This window comes from Leopardus geoffroyi, chromosome A3 (assembly GCF_018350155.1).
Source record: "Leopardus geoffroyi isolate Oge1 chromosome A3, O.geoffroyi_Oge1_pat1.0, whole genome shotgun sequence".
NCBI lineage: Eukaryota > Metazoa > Chordata > Mammalia > Carnivora > Felidae > Leopardus > Leopardus geoffroyi.
In genome coordinates this window covers 105,116,451-105,135,093 of record NC_059336.1, presented here as the reverse complement: position 1 = coordinate 105,135,093, position 18,643 = coordinate 105,116,451, and the positions used below count along the sequence as shown (strand labels likewise).

General features: G+C 48.5%; 2 protein-coding genes across 2 annotated transcripts in view; one reads left to right on the top strand and one right to left on the bottom strand.

Annotated features, from left to right (window-relative positions):
- Positions 1–11,774, top strand: part of SNRNP200 (small nuclear ribonucleoprotein U5 subunit 200) — a 28,751-nt gene extending 16,977 nt beyond the window's left edge. Inside the window, exons 25-45 of the mRNA XM_045446988.1 lie at positions 394–500; positions 837–955; positions 1,248–1,402; positions 1,515–1,704; positions 1,913–2,086; positions 3,733–3,893; positions 4,207–4,434; positions 4,788–4,979; positions 5,069–5,247; positions 5,435–5,586; positions 6,437–6,545; positions 7,356–7,464; positions 7,966–8,155; positions 8,250–8,414; positions 8,639–8,760; positions 8,982–9,125; positions 9,224–9,400; positions 9,716–9,876; positions 9,992–10,073; positions 11,144–11,236; positions 11,338–11,774. Coding sequence (XP_045302944.1) covers positions 394–500; positions 837–955; positions 1,248–1,402; positions 1,515–1,704; positions 1,913–2,086; positions 3,733–3,893; positions 4,207–4,434; positions 4,788–4,979; positions 5,069–5,247; positions 5,435–5,586; positions 6,437–6,545; positions 7,356–7,464; positions 7,966–8,155; positions 8,250–8,414; positions 8,639–8,760; positions 8,982–9,125; positions 9,224–9,400; positions 9,716–9,876; positions 9,992–10,073; positions 11,144–11,236; positions 11,338–11,481 — 3,153 coding nt within the window. The 3' untranslated portion in view covers positions 11,482–11,774. The remainder of the gene's footprint in view (positions 1–393; positions 501–836; positions 956–1,247; positions 1,403–1,514; positions 1,705–1,912; positions 2,087–3,732; positions 3,894–4,206; positions 4,435–4,787; positions 4,980–5,068; positions 5,248–5,434; positions 5,587–6,436; positions 6,546–7,355; positions 7,465–7,965; positions 8,156–8,249; positions 8,415–8,638; positions 8,761–8,981; positions 9,126–9,223; positions 9,401–9,715; positions 9,877–9,991; positions 10,074–11,143; positions 11,237–11,337) is intronic.
- Positions 11,775–13,632: 1,858 nt separating this feature from the next.
- Positions 13,633–18,636, bottom strand: CIAO1 (cytosolic iron-sulfur assembly component 1). The gene is made up of 7 exons (XM_045446990.1): positions 18,309–18,636; positions 17,581–17,729; positions 17,315–17,426; positions 17,124–17,212; positions 16,677–16,878; positions 15,965–16,052; positions 13,633–15,093 (listed from the first exon to the last, which is right to left on the bottom strand). Exons 1-7 carry the CDS (start codon positions 18,445–18,447, stop codon positions 14,853–14,855), a joined length of 1,020 nt encoding a protein of 339 aa, XP_045302946.1. The 5' UTR covers positions 18,448–18,636; the 3' UTR covers positions 13,633–14,852.
- Positions 18,637–18,643: the final 7 nt, after the last annotated feature.

Here is an 18,643-nt window from a genome sequence, read left to right as displayed (position 1 = left end):
ATTCTGCATTCAGCAAACATCAGCTACCTAAAAGGGGAAAGGCAGGGGCGCCTGGGTGGCCCAGTCGGTTAAGCATCTCAGTCTTGATTTTGGCTTAGGTCATGATCTCATGAGTTCGTGAGTTTGAGCCCCGCGTTGGGCTCTGTGCTGACAGTACAGATGGGGATTCTTTCTCTCTCTCTGCCCCTCCCCTGCTCTCCCTCTTTCTCGAAATAAATAAATAAACTTTAAAAAAGTCTTTAAAAAGGGTGGGGGAGTAATTACAGAGGACTTTATTTTTGAGAAGTGTGACCGATTGCATCAGAGCTTGAGGTAATTAAGCCATGTGTCGAGTGGCTTCATTAGGTTGGGGGTGGTGGGGACTTAACAGAGGGAATGCTTTATCTTTCCCAGTCGGCTGGCAGGTTGATGCGTGCCATCTTTGAAATTGTCCTGAATCGAGGTTGGGCGCAGCTTACAGACAAGACACTGAACCTCTGCAAGATGATTGACAAGCGCATGTAAGGACCTACTAGGCTGGGAGCTGGTCACCATGAGTTAAGGTCCCCAGGCTGAGGATGTCGTGGGGAAGCCTGGGAGTGCTCTTATCTCTGGTCCTCACTCATGAAATGGGACTTGAACTTGGCTAAAAGTTGAGAAGAGGGAGGGCCCTTTGAGGTGGAGCCTGGGGGTGGGAGGAGAGTGGTGATGAGTGATGGCTTTCAAGTCTCACTGCTGGTACAGTTCCAGATGCCTTCCTTTAATGACTGTTTTGTGTGGTCACAGCTAATTGAAAGCCATGACAAAGGCAGTTTGTTTCACAGGGGACTGACAGTTAATGTTTCCTTCCTGGCTAGGTGGCAGTCCATGTGTCCTCTGCGCCAGTTCCGGAAACTCCCTGAGGAGGTAGTGAAGAAGATTGAGAAGAAAAACTTCCCCTTCGAGCGTCTGTATGACCTGAATCATAATGAGATAGGTATGTGGGGAGCTATCCTCCTTGTCCTTACTGCTCAGAAATCTTTCTAAGCCTTCTTGCTTTCCATCTCCGGGGCCCGGTGCCCTACTGTCCTGTGTTCACTTCTCCTATTCTGCTGAAGTAATGTGGCTAGCTCTTGGTCCCGGGACTTTGACTCCTCTGGACTGCACTGAGAGTGGAGGGAGGAGGAGTCTGCCCGCCAGAGCGGACTCTGCCACTTGCCCACAAGGCCCGGTTTGCAGCTGTGCTTGGAAGGCTGGGCTGCAGCCCCCGTACCCTCCTGTCCTTCTAGGGGAGCTTATCCGCATGCCGAAGATGGGGAAGACCATCCACAAGTACGTCCACCTCTTCCCCAAGTTGGAATTGTCGGTGCACTTGCAACCTATCACACGCTCCACCCTAAAAGTGGAGCTGACCATCACGCCGGATTTCCAGTGGGATGAAAAGGTGAGGCTTTGCTTGGTGGAGGGACTACTCGCGAATGCCCCTGAGGAGAGCTGGATTGGAGGTGCAAGTCCACGCTGGCTTGTGTTCCTTTTACTTGTGCTTGTGTTGACAGGTCCATGGTTCGTCAGAGGCATTCTGGATTCTGGTGGAGGATGTAGACAGTGAGGTGATACTCCACCATGAGTATTTTCTACTCAAGGCCAAGTATGCTCAGGATGAGCACCTCATTACGTTTTTCGTTCCTGTCTTTGAACCGCTGCCCCCTCAGTACTTCATCCGAGTGGTGTCTGACCGCTGGCTCTGTGAGTGTGTCTCTGTATGGTCCCATAGGGACAGGTCTTCTGGGGGAATCAAGAGTGTCTTTCACTTTGTGCTGGACTGGACTTCGTGGGGTCAGAGTGATAACTATCTGCTGCTGCTTTGGGGTTTTCAGTGTGCATGGAGGGGCTCTGAGGGGTCATTAGGTAAAGAGAGGAGTGCTTATGACCTCTCCCGTTTCTGTTCTGGCAGCTTGTGAGACCCAGCTGCCTGTCTCCTTCCGGCACCTGATCCTACCGGAGAAGTACCCACCTCCAACCGAGCTTCTGGACCTGCAGCCTTTGCCCGTGTCTGCCCTGAGAAACAGTGCTTTTGAGAGCCTTTACCAGGATAAATTTCCTTTCTTCAACCCCATCCAGACCCAAGGTAGGTGTTTCCATCCCCACGCGGTTCATTCCTCTGGAGGACCTTAAAGGTTCCGTAGAGACAGATATGTTCAGTGGCAAGAAGGGACGTAGGGCGCTCGGGTAGGTGTGGGAGCTCATCAGTGGCAACTGTTGGAGCACACTAGGCCTTCTTCCTTTCTCAGTCCTTGGTTACTCTTAGATTTCCTTTGCTTATTTGCCTGGCTCATTGAGGAGGGTCAGAACAAGGTCGTATTATGATGCATTGTTGTTTCTCAGGCTCAGGACGCTGGGTCTGTGCTCCTGTTGCTCCTGTGTGCAGCATGTGCAGTGTTGACTGAAGCCTCCTTTCCCTTCATTTTTTTTTAATGCATTATTTTAAGTTTATTTTTATTTTGAGAGAGCGCACACAGGGGAGGGGCAGAGAGGGAGAGAGAGAGAGAGTCCTAACTAGGCTCTGCACTGTCAGCGCAGACTCTGACACAGAGCTCGAACCCACAGACTGAGAGATCATGACCTGAGATAAAGCAGAGTCGAATGAATGCTCAACTGACTGAGCCACCCAGGCACTCCCCTGTCTGTCATTTAAAAAAAATTTTTTTTTAACGTTTATTTATTTTTGGGACAGAGAGAGACAGAGCATGAACAGGGGAGGGGCAGAGAGAGAGGGAGACACAGAATCGGAAGCAGGCTCCAGGCTCTGAGCCATCAGCCCAGAGCCTGACGCGGGGCTCGAACCCACGGACCGCGAGATCGTGACCTGAGCTGAAATCGGATGCTTAACCGACTGAGCCACCCAGGCGCCCCCCCGTCTGTCATTTTAAATAACAGGCATGTTCACAGGGCATGTCCTGTTTCCTAAGTACTTTGGCTGAGTACATCTGGTTATTTTCTCTTTTATTCCTCTCACTGATCCTATGGGGGATTTACTACTTGTGATACTATTATTAGTGTCTTGCTTTACAGATGAGGAAGCTAGGCAGAGAGAGGCACCCCAACAGAATCATTTAATAAACAGAACTTGGACTTTAACCAATCTTTTTTTTTTTTTTTTTTAATGTTTATTTTTAAGAGACAGCGTGAGCGGGGGAGGGACAGAGAGAGAGGGAGACACAGAATCCGAAGCAGACTCCAGGCTCTGAGCTGTCAGCACAGAGCCTGATGCAGGGGCCTGAACTCACGAACCGTGAGATCATGACCTGAGCCGAAGTTGGACACTTAACCGACTGAACAACCCAGGTGCCCCCCCAACTGACTTTAACCAGTCTTGATGCCAGGACTGAGGCTTTACCTTCTTTCAAGGAGAGTGTCAGAGGGTAGCCAGATGATGGTAGCCAGTTCCTTTTTGTTCCGTATCCTGGTCCCTGAGAGGACTGGCAGAGAAGCACCGGATACTTGGTCTACTTTCTCTGCCATCTTGCAGATCTCCCTGCTACTGGACTTCTTGGTCTTGGGCTCTTCGCCTGTTGCTTGTGTGTGAGAGGGAGAGCATGAGGGGAGAGGTGTAGTGTAGTAGGCTGGCTGCAATCAGAGGCCCTAATGCCTCTCCCTTCGTTGTCGGCACTTGGCAGTCAACTGGCTGAGTTTCTCCGGGTGTCCTCTGTTCTGAGGAGTGGTCTGAGTGTCTTTTCTCTTTGATGTTCCCACTGCTGCTCTGCCGGCTTCCAGTGTTCAACACCGTCTACAACAGTGATGACAATGTGTTCGTGGGGGCCCCCACGGGCAGCGGCAAGACCATCTGTGCGGAATTTGCCATCCTGCGGATGCTGCTGCAGAACTCAGAGGGACGCTGTGTCTATATCACTCCCATGGAGGCTCTGGCAGAGCAGGTATGTGGCGTGCTGCTGTGTCACGTGTGAATTTTCCCGGAAGCTATTTTTATCTGAGTCCAGATCAAGATTTTCTAAGCCCTTGAAATTTGCAGGGTTAATTGGGGCGAGACCCTTTGCTTTCTTTTGTTCATGTCCCCAGTTTGTGTCCTAAAGAAAAATACTCTTAAAGGTCAGTGTGGGATTATAAGGTAGCTTGAGACCTACAGACCATCAGGTCTCTCTGTTTGGCTTCTCAGGCAATTCTCATTACAAATGAAACGATGCCTGTCATGGCCTGATGTTTGCTGCCCTTCCTCTCCCTGCGTGCCAGGTTTACATGGACTGGTATGAGAAGTTCCAGGACAGGCTCAACAAGAAGGTGGTGCTCCTGACGGGGGAGACTAGCACGGACCTGAAGCTTCTGGGCAAGGGCAATATCATCATCAGCACCCCTGAGAAGTGGGACATTCTTTCTCGGCGGTGGAAGCAGCGCAAGAATGTCCAAAACATCAACCTCTTCGTGGTGGATGAAGTCCACCTTATCGGGGGCGAGAATGGGGTATGGCTTAACCTTGCACACTGGAGGGGCTGCGATTGGCTGAGTGTCCTTAGCTTTGGGGAGTTAGGTTTGGGTCTGAGGCCATAGACTAGGTGCTTCTCCCAGGAGGATTCTGCTTGTCACCCTATTCCAAAAGGACGTTGTGAGCCTTTTTTGTAGTACTCTTGGAAAATAGCATTGCTTAGTGAAGATTGGCTGCTATGGAGGAGGTAGAACCAAAGATTGGAGAGCCCTAATTAGAAGGAAGAGTTAGGTGATGGTTTTGAGGTGGTTGAACTAGACAGAAAGCCTAAGTCAGGGTGGAGGATGGGGAAAGAGCCTGGGCCCCTAGTGACTCCCCGCCTCTATCCCAGCCTGTCTTAGAAGTGATCTGCTCCCGGATGCGCTACATCTCCTCCCAGATTGAGCGACCCATTCGCATTGTGGCACTTAGCTCTTCGCTTTCGAATGCCAAGGATGTGGCCCACTGGCTGGGGTGCAGTGCCACCTCGACTTTCAACTTCCACCCTAACGTGCGCCCTGTGCCCTTGGAGCTGCACATCCAGGTAGGGCCCGCTCTCCCCGTTCCTGCGTGGCCTCTTGTTGAAGTACCAGGTATTGTAACTTCTGTCTTTTCGTTTTCCTCGGTCTCCAGGGCTTCAACATTAGCCATACACAAACTCGCCTGCTCTCCATGGCCAAGCCCGTGTACCATGCTATCACCAAACACTCTCCCAAGAAGCCTGTCATTGTTTTTGTTCCGTCTCGAAAGCAGACCCGCCTCACTGCAATTGACATTCTCACCACGTGTGCAGCAGATATCCAGCGGCAGAGGTGGGATGGCGGGCGTGGGGGAGAGGGGGAAGTTGGGTCAGTGAGGTTGGCTGATCCTGAAGAGTGTTCTGTTTATGAGGGTGGGGGTTAGCCCCATTGGGGCCAGGGGCTGGGCAACCGCACAGTTGGAAGGGTCTTGCAAGGGATTGGAACTGCTCTGAGCTAAATCAGTGCCCGTGCTGCCTAGGTTTTTGCACTGCACGGAGAAGGATCTGATCCCGTACCTGGAGAAACTAAGTGACAGCACGCTTAAGGAAACACTGTTAAATGGAGTGGGCTACCTGCACGAGGGGCTCAGCCCCATGGAGCGACGCCTGGTAGAACAGCTCTTCAGCTCAGGTGAAAAAAAGTGCTGTGGCCTAGAGGGAGATTGTATCTGGGAGTGTTACAGGTGGTAGGAACGAAACTTTAGGATGTGGGTCATACTTCCCTACTGCACACTTAACCACCTTCAAAATACTTTTCTGATCGTTTTACGTATATCTCATTTGATTTTCCCAGTAACCTTGTGGTATAGGTAGGATATTATCCCTACTGGCTAGCTGAGAAAACAGGCACATACGGTCGTATTACTTCAGAACCTGGTTTTCTAGACCTTTGACCAGTAGACCTGGTTTTCTATGGATACCAGATTCGCCAAGGTTGTTAGACCTTAGAGATGTAGTAAACGGTAGAGTCTCCCTTGGGTGGCCTGTGTGCCACTGTCCCTTGTTGACCTCTGGCATTTCACGTAGAGTATTGTCACTTTGACATTCTTTGTTGGAGCTGCAATGGAGTTGCTCCTGCCAGAACCACTTACTGGCATTCTTTGGCCCTTGAATCTATTTGGTTTGATGTACACTCAGCTCAGTTTTGCTGCCGTGTACCGAGCCAGCCTATTAATGAGTTGGTGTTAGCATTTTCCAGTCAACAAGGCCAGCGTGTCAGGCAGATGGCTAAGCCTGGCTTTCTCTGGGCTTCGGATTCGGTTCCAAGATTACCTTGTTTCCTCTAGGATAGGCCCCCAAGCAGGGCAACAGCAGCATAGAGCTCCCTTTTCTAGTACTGTGTTAACCCTTAGCCATTATTAGGGCTCATTTCCCAGCACGCTTTGCTCTGAGTTCTGAAACTTAGCACAGGATAAGCCCCTATCTGCACAGAAGGAGGCTCCCAGTGAGCTGCACTCAGTCTTCTTCTCTCTACTATCCAGGGGCTATCCAGGTGGTGGTAGCTTCCCGGAGTCTCTGCTGGGGCATGAATGTGGCCGCCCACCTGGTGATCATCATGGACACCCAGTACTACAATGGCAAGATTCATGCGTGAGTCTAGCTGTGCTGTGCATTAACGGGAACCTTCCTCCTAAAATGAACATAACATCTGAAGACCTGGAAATTAGCTATTACGAAAAAGAAGTGTTAGGGAACTAAACAGTCAGCTGAGGTTCCCCCACAGCCAGGTGTCAGAGAGTTTTTTTAGTCTTAGGACCTAGGTTCACATTTGCTTTTATGATCTTCCTCTCATTTCAGCAAGTTAGAGAACCAGGAAGTTTGAGCTGGAGATTAGATAGTTAACTCGTGTATTTTATAGACTGGGAAGGTGATATGGTCCAAGTCACATACCTTTGTGGTGACGAGATGTAGAAGGATCCATTTTTCTCCGAACAAAATTGAATGATTTAACTCTTAATTTTTTTTCTCAAAATGTAGACTTTTTTTTTAAGTGACTGTTATTTATGGGCTTATTTTTAATGCCTAAAACTGCGTCTAGGTATGGATTTAAGTCTGGTGACTTGAGAATTCTTGAAGTATACACCTCTTTGGGGAGCTTGACTTACATATTTGATCCTTTAACAGGGAGTCACTTGCTTTTGGCACTCGATGGGTTGGTAGCTTTGGTTCAAGGACCTTGAGCAGCAGAGTCCCAGCTCTTAAACTTGAAAACTGTAATGATCTCTAAACAAGTGAAGCTAGTACCTGAGCACAAGAAGTCGTAAATACAGAAGTCAGCTGTAATTTGCCACTGTGTCCCATATTTACATTTTATTCTTTGACATTGAGGTAGTCTTAGCCTCCTGAGTATGGCCTCTGTGGTGATGGACCTTTTGCCTGCCTTCTTCTCTCTGTCACCAGGTATGTGGATTACCCTATCTACGACGTGCTTCAGATGGTGGGCCATGCCAACCGCCCTTTGCAGGATGATGAGGGGCGCTGTGTTATCATGTGCCAGGGCTCCAAAAAGGTCAGTCCTGGCCTTGTGCACTCTCTTGAGATCCTGGGCCTCAGAGTAGATTCTTTAATAGATGCCTTTCATTGTTTACAGTTTTTCTGTCAACTTCTGTTTTTTATTTGTTTTTTTTTTTTTTAATTTTCCACATTGCTTTGGTAATAAACCTCTTAGCCACGTGGAATTTTGTAGCCCTTTGTTTTTGCTACTGCTGTGGACTCCCATGTGTCAAGGTTTTCACCTTCTGGGTGGTTTCTCATGTACTGTTAGGCCTGTGTGACTTGCTGTATCCCTGTTCCCACCATAAAAATACCCAGTGATGCCAGTGGGAACGGACACACACATCCAGCATTCCAGGTCCAGACCTAGTTCACCTTGTCTCTGCAACTGATTTCTTCCATTATTGTATTAGCTCTGTCTGTCACACAAGGGCCGTTCCCTGTTGATTTGCCCTTGGCCCTTCATTGTGACCATGTTGTCATTGAGTATTACTGTCTGTCCTTTTCCAACCTGTAGGATTTCTTCAAAAAGTTCTTATATGAGCCCTTGCCAGTAGAGTCCCACCTGGACCACTGTATGCATGACCATTTTAATGCTGAGATTGTCACCAAGACCATTGAGAACAAGCAGGATGCTGTGGACTACCTCACCTGGACCTTTCTGTACCGCCGCATGACACAGAACCCCAATTATTACAACCTGCAGGGTCAGTGGACTTTGGAGCACGGTATCCTTTTGTGGCTCATAGACCTTGCTGGCCAGTCTCCCTGTGACTCCCCACTTCTCTCTCACCTTTGCAGGGATCTCCCATCGTCACCTGTCTGACCACTTGTCCGAGCTTGTGGAGCAGACCCTGAGTGACTTAGAGCAGTCCAAGTGCATCAGCATTGAGGATGAAATGGATGTGGCACCTCTGAACCTGGGCATGATCGCTGCTTACTATTACATCAACTACACCACCATTGGTGAGGGGCCGGCAGGGGCTGTGTCGGGGGAGCCCAAGCTAAGGAAGCCTTATGCAGGGGTCTGCAGCCCCCTGGGATGAGAGAGCACAGGGCTTCCAGTGCCCTGGAAGCACATTCCAGGGATGTATCATAGGGTCGGGAGGAGTAACCCAGTTAACTCTCCTGCCTGCTCCTTTTCTACCTGCGTTTGACTCCTCCCGCTTCTCCTTCTCTTTGGCTGTCAGAGCTCTTCAGCATGTCCCTGAATGCCAAGACCAAGGTGCGAGGGCTCATTGAAATCATCTCCAATGCGGCGGAGTACGAGAACATTCCCATCCGGCACCATGAAGATAACCTCCTGCGGCAGGTGAGGGCATCTTGGATTCAGGAGGACATCTTTAGAGTTGAAACTTGGCCTGTGTGCCCAGAGCACATGTTATCCTTGTCACCACAGGAAGATCCTAACACATCACCCACACTTCTGTTTTGAAGGGTTGTGAGCTTGGGGCAGGTGGTACTTTGGGCCTGAGAGCTGTTCTCAGGCAGGGTCACCTGTTCATCACCAGCTATTTTTCTTCCACTCTCCAGTTGGCTCAGAAGGTCCCCCATAAGCTGAATAATCCTAAGTTCAATGACCCACATGTCAAGACCAACCTGCTTCTGCAAGCTCACCTGTCCCGCATGCAGCTGAGTGCCGAGCTGCAGTCAGATACTGAGGAAATTCTTAGCAAGGTATAGTGCGGGTGCGGGTGTGGAGTGGAGGGGCCAGTGGTGGCCTGTGAAGTAGTGGTTCCAACCCTACCTTGTCCTGCACTCCTGTCTCGGTTCAGGCAATCCGGCTCATCCAGGCCTGTGTGGATGTCCTTTCCAGCAATGGGTGGCTTAGCCCTGCTCTGGCAGCTATGGAGCTGGCCCAGATGGTCACCCAAGCCATGTGGTCCAAGGACTCATACCTGAAACAGCTGCCACACTTCACCTCAGAGCATATTAAACGTTGTACAGACAAGGTGAGCTGAATCTGGACCCGGATTATTGGGTGGCTGAGCCAAGTTTCTAGGGGAAGGAGGGGACTTGTGGCGGTTGTGGGAGGGGAGTCACAGTACGGGGGGGGGGGGGGGAGGTTCTAGTTCTGGTTCCCCTGAGGGTGTTACGTATTGAGGTACTAGGGAGCCTGACGATTGGACAATTGTGGGCTGTGTTCTTTCTGAAATCGTGTATTTAGATCTGATAGCACAGGAGTTGAACCAGCAGTTGTTTGGAGCCAGGTTTCATTTGCCATTAGTATGCGTTCTCCTTCCCTGACCTCTGAATACGCACTGCAGGGAGTGGAGAGTGTTTTTGACATCATGGAGATGGAAGATGAAGAACGAAATGCGTTGCTTCAGCTGTCTGACAGCCAGATCGCGGACGTGGCCCGTTTCTGCAACCGCTACCCTAATATTGAGCTGTCTTATGAAGTGGTGGATAAGGACAGCATCCGCAGGTGAGCCATGGTCAGCCAGGTGCCCTGCCCCAGGGTCTCTGCTGGGCACAACATGACAGTGCGCTCTGACCCCACTGCCACGTTGCTGACGTGCTGCCCTGCTCTTCTCCCACAGTGGCGGGCCAGTTGTGGTGCTGGTGCAGCTGGAGCGAGAGGAGGAGGTCACAGGCCCTGTGATAGCACCTCTCTTTCCACAGGTGTGTTTTCATAGCTGGACAAAAACAAAAACCCAATAGAAAGCTTTTTGAAATGTCCCTGTGAAAGACAGTTTGATATAACTAAGATTTTTAAATGGTCAAAAGGAATCTCCAACTCCGTTTTTAAGTAGTGGTATGAGGTGTCTTCTGGAGGCCTTAGCCATTGGCTAGAGTACAGAGTTCAAGGGTGCATTGTCACTGGGGAAGGGAAATTTAGAGTAATGACAAGACACAAAGCTAAGAATTAATCTTGGGGCCATGGGTGGTTTTGTTGATTGTTTTTTGCTTTAAAACAATTTAGTAGGTGACTGATCATTGTTAAAGACATCACTTCTATAATGTCATTCTCTATGACTGTTAAGATGCATTTGTTTTTAAATGGCTCTGGGATAGTTGGGTTTTTCCAGTCCGTGTTTCTTCTCTCTCCTCTCTCACTACCCCCCACTCTGCTTCCAGTTACTTGGTTCTTTACCACCAGAAAAAAAAGTCTGATTCCTTATATGAGAGAGTAATTGAAGACTGAAAGCAGAAACCAGATACGTTGTAATGTTTTATTTTACAAACTAGTTGTTTAATAGGCTCTGGGGAAAGTGCTTTAAAGGAACACCTGGGCTTTCTGACAGGAATGGCCAGCAGAGAGGCTTTCGATAGAGGCAAGGCCTGCTTTGGATCCTCTCTGTCGGCAGCTTATCTCCATGTTAACATGTTTTGCTTATCTGGCATATGTGTTTACTTAAAAAGGATCTCTGAGAACTCAGCTGCCTGGCCACAAAGGCTAGATAGATCTCTAATAGTGGAATCTTGGATTCAGTGACAAGGACTGAATGGGAGAAGACGTTCTGGAACAAATAAGGAAATGAGCCAGAACCCACAATGAGTTCATTTGCTACTTAAAAGTGGAGTTCATTTGAGATACCTTTCGATAGTTTTGAAATCTTAGTTATAACAAATTGAGGAAATTTTAGAAAGCTTTCTGTCTGGGCTTTTTTTTCCTGCTTTTATAATCATTCCTATGGTCTCATGGCCGTCAAGTTTTACATGCCGAAATTCTTGGCTTTTGGTCACTGCAGAAACGTGAAGAGGGCTGGTGGGTGGTGATCGGCGATGCCAAGTCCAATAGCCTCATCTCCATCAAGAGGCTGACCTTGCAGCAGAAGGCCAAGGTGAGTGTGCTGGCCCTGGCATTTGTTCTGAGCTGGGGTCAGGGTGAGAATTCTTCCCCCACTGCATTCATGCTCACCTGGATTTCTTCTGCTCTCTGTAGGTGAAGCTTGACTTTGTGGCCCCAGCCACTGGCGCCCACAACTACACTCTGTATTTCATGAGTGACGCTTACATGGGATGTGACCAGGAATACAAATTCAGCGTGGATGTGAAAGAAGCGGAGACAGACAGTGATTCAGACTGAGTCCAGAGGCACTTAACTCTTGCAAAGAGGAGAGAAGAGTTGCACCTGAATCAGGAAGATGTACAGTCCTGTGGGGACCGCATCTGTTCGTGTGAGGTCTGGCCAGTCAGTGCAGGTACTGTCCCGGCCCCCCTCCGCTACTTTGCCCTCTTGTTACCTTGCCATCTAGACTTGGGATCCAGTGTCTGCAGGTGTCCCGTAACTGTCAAGCATAAACTGTGTACAGCATTTTTAGCCATGTTCTGTGTAGTTCCTTTTGTCAAACATTCTAATAAAATAACTTGGAGAAACCACTGGTCTTTGCAGTGTTTCCAAAGAAATGTTTCTTTTGTCTACCTAAGGCCCTTGGCCAAAAAGATGTTTTTTTTTTTAGCCATTGAACTTGCTTATAATGAATACCTCTAGAGGATAAGGCTACTGCTTAGGTGGGCTGTCACCCACAGCCATTTTAGTCAGTGTGAGGGAGGGATCAATGTGAGATAGCTTCTCTTTGGTCAGATTTATGCCCTTGTCTACTACCTCAGTTGTTACCCAGATATCAGCACTACTGTGGGAACTAACACTGAATGTTAGTCTCTCACGATCTGCAGTTTTCCCTCCCTTAAGGAGGCAGTAGCAGAAAAAGGGGATTAAAATGCACCAGCTCGGTAGGGCCCAGTCTTGGTAAAGCAATTATGTGATCTTAGATTTACAAATTTTCCTCTTCAAATTCTTGCCTTCTGTTCTTTAGGAATAAATGTGCATAAAATTAGAGATAATTTTCAGTTTCTCTAAACCAGTAGTTTTCAAATAATATGACTTTAGGACCCCTTTTACACTACAAAAAATTAAGAACCCCAAAGAAATTTTATCATCTATCGACCTTTACTAAAGATTAAAACAAAACTTAATGCATTTAAAAATCATTTTTTATGAAAAATACCTTCCAAAACAAATCCAGGGAGAAGACTGCATTTTACACTTCTACAATTATTTTTATTTTTTTTTATTTTGAGAGAATGCAAGTGGGAGAGGGACAGAGAGGAAGAGAGGGAATCTCAAGCTGGCTCTGTGTCCGTGCAGAGCGCAGTGTGTGTGGGGGGTGGGGGGTGCTCAATCCCACGAACCGTGAAATCATGACCTGAACCAAAATCAAGAGTTGGACAGATGCTTAACTGACAGCCACCGAGGCGCCCCTACAGATCTTTAATGTCTGGTTTAATGGAAGACATTCTCATAGCTCTTTCTACAATTTTGTATATTGTTTTGAGTTGAAGTGAAATGACATAAAGCTGATTTTATACAGACATAAAGTCAGAAAAGGGAGGGGCTTTTCAAGCCTTTCAGGCGATCGGCTACTAGATACTACAGCGAGACTCTGCAAGTGATTGTTTTTTTTTTTTAATTTTTTATTTTTTTTAACCTTTATTTATTTTTGAGACAGAGGGAGACAGAGCATGAACAGGGGAGGGTCAGAGAGAGGGAGACACAGAATCTGAAACAGGCTCCAGGCTCTGAGCTGTCAGCACAGAGCCCGACGCGGGGCTCGAACTCACGGACCGTGAGATCATGACCTGAGCCGAAGTCGGATGCTTAACCGACTGAGCCACCCAGGCGCCCCTGCAAGTGATAGTTTTTTAAAGGCAATGTGGAATCTGAAACCTCATCGGTAATAAACTTTTTGTCCTCTATTGTTAAAACCCGCTTTGAATGAATCTCTTACCCACGAATGATTTCGTGACATCGCGCCTTACTCATTTGAAAAATGTTGGTTCATGGATTTAGGCAAATCTTCCAAATGACCCGTTTCATCATACAAATCACATCTGTTAGTACCACCAATCTCATCAGAAAAGTCTTAAGTGTTGGGAAGATGTCAAGTTCATGGTGGCAATACAAGTCTAATTTTTGCTTGAGAGCTCTATTTTTTCACTGGCAACACTGTCAGTTTCCCTTGAAGTGAAAGTCTCATTCCATCTGTTTCCCAGCAAATGTCTGCCAAATAGCCAATTCTAAATAACAATTTGCTAGTTGAAGTAAAAATGGTATGCCATGAAGACCTAATTCAGCTTGTAACTCAACTGTACAACTTTTTGTCGAGACCACCTTCAGTGTACAGAATGGCTTTATCAATAGCTTTCCACTGTCAGAATATTAGCTCATTCTTAGGGGTCAAGATTTAACAAACTTTTTATTGGTTCTATCCAGGATATTTCTAAGTGAGGTTACCAGTATTTTTTTTACCAGGAGAGCAAGGCGGCTGAAGACCATGACCACTGGTATTGGCTGCCACTGCCTTGATTCCTGCCAAGGTGCCAACAGCTGACCTCTCAGATCTCCTGAAAGGCTCTTGGGACCACACTCTGAGAGCTATTGTGCTAGGTGTTGCCTCAGGTGTGTTTTCAAAGTCTAAGGTGATAATTTTCGTGGTGTAAAAAATCAGGCAAAGGCTGTAGCTCTGAGGATGGTCCTCAAGTCAAAACCCATTTGGAAGTGACTTGCAGAAGACAACTTGGGTGACACTGAAGAACTGATTGCCTATGGAGTGATTCTCTACCTTTTTTCATTATGCCTCTAATGAGCCTTATTAGCCATCTTTTTCCTACTTGCCCCCACCATGAAAATTTAATAACTGGTGGCCCTTTAGAGGGTCACAAACGGTCCCTTAGATTTTTTTTTGCTAAAGTTTTCAGAAACTAATTTTTAGCCCCACTGAGAATGTACAGCCTAGCCAATAATAACTTTTAGTGTTCATGTCTTCATTTATTTTTCAGCATTTTCAGTTGCCACCACAGCATATGGCACAGAAGATACACGAGGGTTTCTAAGGGAAAGCAGAAGTGTATCTTACTCTAAACCAGCCTATGTTAAAAAGTTTCCTTCAACCTTGATTTGAACGTCTTATCTGTAAGGATTACCCAGAAATCAGGAAAGCAGGACCAATTTCAGAAAAGGACTCACCATGGAATTCTTTTAAATTGTGAATGTCCTTATAAAATTGGACTTGGGACTCAGATGACCTATTTCTACAAAGCTTCCAATTTCTGAAAGGCCTAAGAGGCATCCTTTCTACATAGAGATAAGGTGATTATAAATACTATATTCATCCCCCAAAACTTAACACTGCCCTCAAGCAAGCAAGATCTGTGGCATGACCACAATGCACCGGATGTTCTGTACCTCTTTACCAAGGGTCCCATGTCAAAGGATGGGGAGAGTGAGCAGTTCTGTGACTCTGTACTTCTACCCAAGTGTGAATGGAAGAGAGCCAAGTTAAGCGAAGGTCAAGGATGCTTTGCTAGGTCCTCTTGGGGCTGGGAAAGTCTTATGGCATTTTCTGGGAAGCCATGATTCTGTCCAAGGTCAAGGTAGCTCTCCAAGGTCAAGGTAGCTCAGATGCCTTCTGGTCGCTGGTACTTCCAGAAGGCCACCTCTCCGTCGTCACTGCAGGAGGCCAGGAGCCCCTGCTCCTTAGGGTTCCAGGCCACACAATTGACATCCTGGGAGTGGGCCTGAGGCAAGTGGGCTGTCAGGGAGAAGGTGGGCTGCTGTGGATCTGAGCTGGGATCCTCCTCAAACACACGGATGGCATCATCCCCACAAGCTGTGGCCAGGGCCCCTGTCAGCTGACACCTGGGAGGAACAGGTGCATCAGTGAGTATGCAAGTGGCTCCTCCATCCCCACCCTGGCAAATTAGGCACAAGAGATTGGTTCTACAGTCCTTGGCCAGCTCTTCCCAAACTGCAGGCCTCAGCTAAATGCCTGTTATTGAAAAGCTTCCCTAACTAACCACAGCCACAAATCTGTCCCCCCTGAATTCAAGTGCTGCCATCTAGGCTGGGTTTCCCCGGTCAACCCCAAAACTCCACGATTCTGAGCTGCACTTTCTTCACTTAGCCTAAGCAGTTTCCCTGGTCATGAGCTATTCTTAACCATTTTTTTGAACAGTACTAGGTCACTGAACTTCACCATACTTTATTTAAGGTCACTTTCGTTATTCCCAAACGTCTGCTAATATAAATAAATCTTAGATGCACATCAACTATTTTTATTGCTTAGGATTTTTTCCTACAGACAGTTATGGCCAGAACTGCCCTCTGACGGACTCTCCTAGATGAATCATATGGCTTTTCTAGACTCCATAAGAGTAGAGTCAGTGTTACCAACCATAAAAACCCCAGCCATGAGTCCCAATTTCAAGAATAAATATTTCTGGATGGTATGATGCCATGACCACCCCCCATACCCACCCCTACCACAAGGCTGGTGCTGCCCTCACAGCCTAGATGTTAACATGGGTACACGCCTGGGTCTGTAAGTCTGTTCCCCGCTCCTGTGAACCTCAGGCCAGCCAGCTCTGAGCTAGATAGTCTGCCCGATTTGAATAAATGAAAGTGGCTGCTCTCCATTTCCATGTACTCTCAAAGGTGGTAGAGAGACGCACGGGGTCTTGACTTCTCTAAAATCTCTCCAAATGGGCGGATGTGGGGATGGGGGTCTTACCAAGCAACGTCGTAAATGGTCCTGGAGTGGAAGCCTGACAAAGTGCAGATACATTTCCAGCTGGGGTCAGAGCCGCTGCATGCCACCCCTGCACAACAGACTTCTCTTGAGCCTAAGACATGTCTGTGTCCCGGGCATCTCAGGGGAGGAGATCCTAGTCTGCCCTCCCTTACCCCCACCTTCAATCTGAGACCTCATTTGCGTTCCTCTGTCCCCATCCTTACTGATCTGCCTTACATACTGTGGCCAGACAGGGGTTTTTACAGAATGCTGAGAAGGAAATGTCCTGTTTTTTAAAAACTTTTTGCTACGGACTATGTCTGACTAGTTGGCCTGTCTTTTAAGGCCACCAACCAGCCACCCAACCCACCTTATTTCTCCCAGAATCCTTTACACCCTATCCTCCAACTAAAGGAATCGGGGTTCCTGACATAAATCTAGGCTTTTACGCCTTCAATGCCTTTGCTCATGTTGTTCTGTATTCACCCAGAATTCTCATGCTAAATTCCTCGTGTTAAAATCCTGTACACTTTCAAATTCAGATGAAATGGCTCCTCTTCCACAGTCTTCCCTGATTCTGCCAGTACTCACTTGGGAGCCCTCTCGTGGCACATGCCCTTTCTACCCCAATTTGCTGTGACTCATCTAATAGATATGTCTCAGACCCTTAGTAGACTATAAAGGAGTCTCCTTTAGCTCTCTGGCCCCTCACCTTGCTCGTTGTTTGGTAGATACTGGCGCCAGATACGCACAGTACGGTCATCACTGCAAGACGCCAGGCGCTGGCCACTGGGGTCAAAGGCTAAGCTCCACACCGTGGATTCATGGCCTTCAAGGGTGGCATAGCATACCCAATCATCCTCTTCCTCCCGGTAGAGCTTCACTGTGTCATCATAGCTGGCAGAGGCTAACAGCTGGGGGTGTGGGGGAGAGAGGGAACACAGCACTTGTCTCTGTGGCTCAGGAAGTGCCTATTTCCAAGATCTCTCCCAGCTAGGACAGTCCCAGGGATCTGTCTCTATAAAGGGATTAAAAATACTTTTAGCCACAGATAGAGACCCCCATAAAAGCCAGGTTGAGGCTGAAGAGGAAAGGAAGGCTGGGCATAACACTCCACACCAAAATTTCTTCCCAACGAGATAGCTCACCTCACACTTACCTCTTGGCTTGGGTGCCAAACCACATGCTTGACATCCTGTGTATGAGAGTTGAGGACACTGACACATTCATACTCATCTTCTTCATCAACTGTGGGAGGCGGAAAAAAAAAGGAGCTCACCAGCTGACCCTGTCAGGGATATAGAGTCTGTTCACTGGCTTGCAACTGCGTCTGGAAGGACCTAGACTCACCTTCCCAGACCCACACACTCTTATCTCGGCTGCAGGTGGCAAGGAGGTTGCCAGAAGGAGCCCAGGCCACTGACTTGACCTCATTTTCATGGCCCTCCAGAGTCGTTACACACTGTGATAAAGGGAAGAGAGACAAGAATCAAAGAGCCGAGACCCCTGGGGTTCTTCACATGGGTATAGCCCAGCTAGTCCAGGTTGGCTCAGGTTCCCGAAACAGCCCTAGGGAGCAAAAAGGCAACAATCCTGCTCCCATCCAGCCTGGTTACCTCAAAGTCGTCCTGGTTCTTTTTCCAAATGCACGTGGTAGCATCGAAACTGGCAGAGGCTAGGTAATTGCCACAGGGAGACCAGGCCACCTTCCGCACAGTGCGCTGGTGGCCTTCGGAAAGGACAGATTTGCAGATCCAGCTGTCACCTAAAAGCAGAGGACAGGCCAGTCTCTGGAGCTGGGTGCACTAGAACGTGCAGAAGCACTATCAATGCCGTTAGATAATAGGGGCTAGTGCGGGAGCCATGCTGGGCTCAACAGGCATATTTAACAACATGCTTTCAGAAAGCTGTAACTTCCTCTACTTCCTTTGGAGGCATCCTTATAAAACAAATCTGAGGAGTCACTTTCCTGATTTAAAACTGTCAATGGCTCCCAAATGCTCTCAGAATAAAATTTAAACTTCACCCGTGTCGCAAATTACTCTGCACGATACATTCCTACCACCCTTCTCTTCTCCCTTTCCGGCCTCAGCAATTATCACAATCCCCTCGACAGTTCCAGCCTACTGACGTTTTTGCTTCCAATACTTGCCGACTCCTTTGCCCAAAAAGTCTTTCCCAGAGTGGCCAACTTGAAGGCGGCCCCTCCCTCCTCCCCTTTAGCCTGTAACCCCATTCAGGGTCGGCTTGCCCCAAAGGCTGCGCACTCCCTAAGCCCGGCACCCACACTACGCGCACGCGGAACCCACGGCAGCAAGGGTCGCGCAGCGAGGCCGGGACAGACCTTCTGTTCCCCAGATGCGGACTCTACGGTCACCACCGCACGACGCCAGCAAGGTTCCCGCGGGGTTCCAGGCCAAGAACCAGCAGCGGGAGTCCGGGTGTGCCGGGACGCGGGCCAGCAGCACCAGCGAGTCCTTCATGACGACCCGGAGCAGGGTGCGGAGGAGGTGGGCAGATGCAGGAGCGCCGATTACGAGTCAGTCGGTGCAAACCCCCGCGACGCCCACTCCGGCCTTCCAAGGCCTTCGGGTCCCGCCACTTCCGCCCGAAGGCCCGGGTCTTCCTGGGAACTGAAGTGCCCGCTGCTGCGGCCGTGCTGCCCTCTGGGAGTTGTAG

What these genes read in the sequence shown, in the direction of transcription:
- CIAO1 (XM_045446990.1), bottom strand. Translation starts at nt 18,447, where the DNA reads ATGAAGGACTCGCTGGTGCTGCTGGCCCGCGTCCCGGCACACCCGGAC. An exon ending in GAGTGTGTGGGTCTGGGAAG is followed by an intron (nt 17,213 to 17,314) that starts GTGAGTCTAGGT and finishes CGCCTCCCACAG; the next exon opens with TTGATGAAGAAGATGAGTAT. An exon ending in TCTACCAAACAACGAGCAAG is followed by an intron (nt 16,053 to 16,676) that starts GTGAGGGGCCAG and finishes TCTGTTGTGCAG; the next exon opens with GGGTGGCATGCAGCGGCTCT.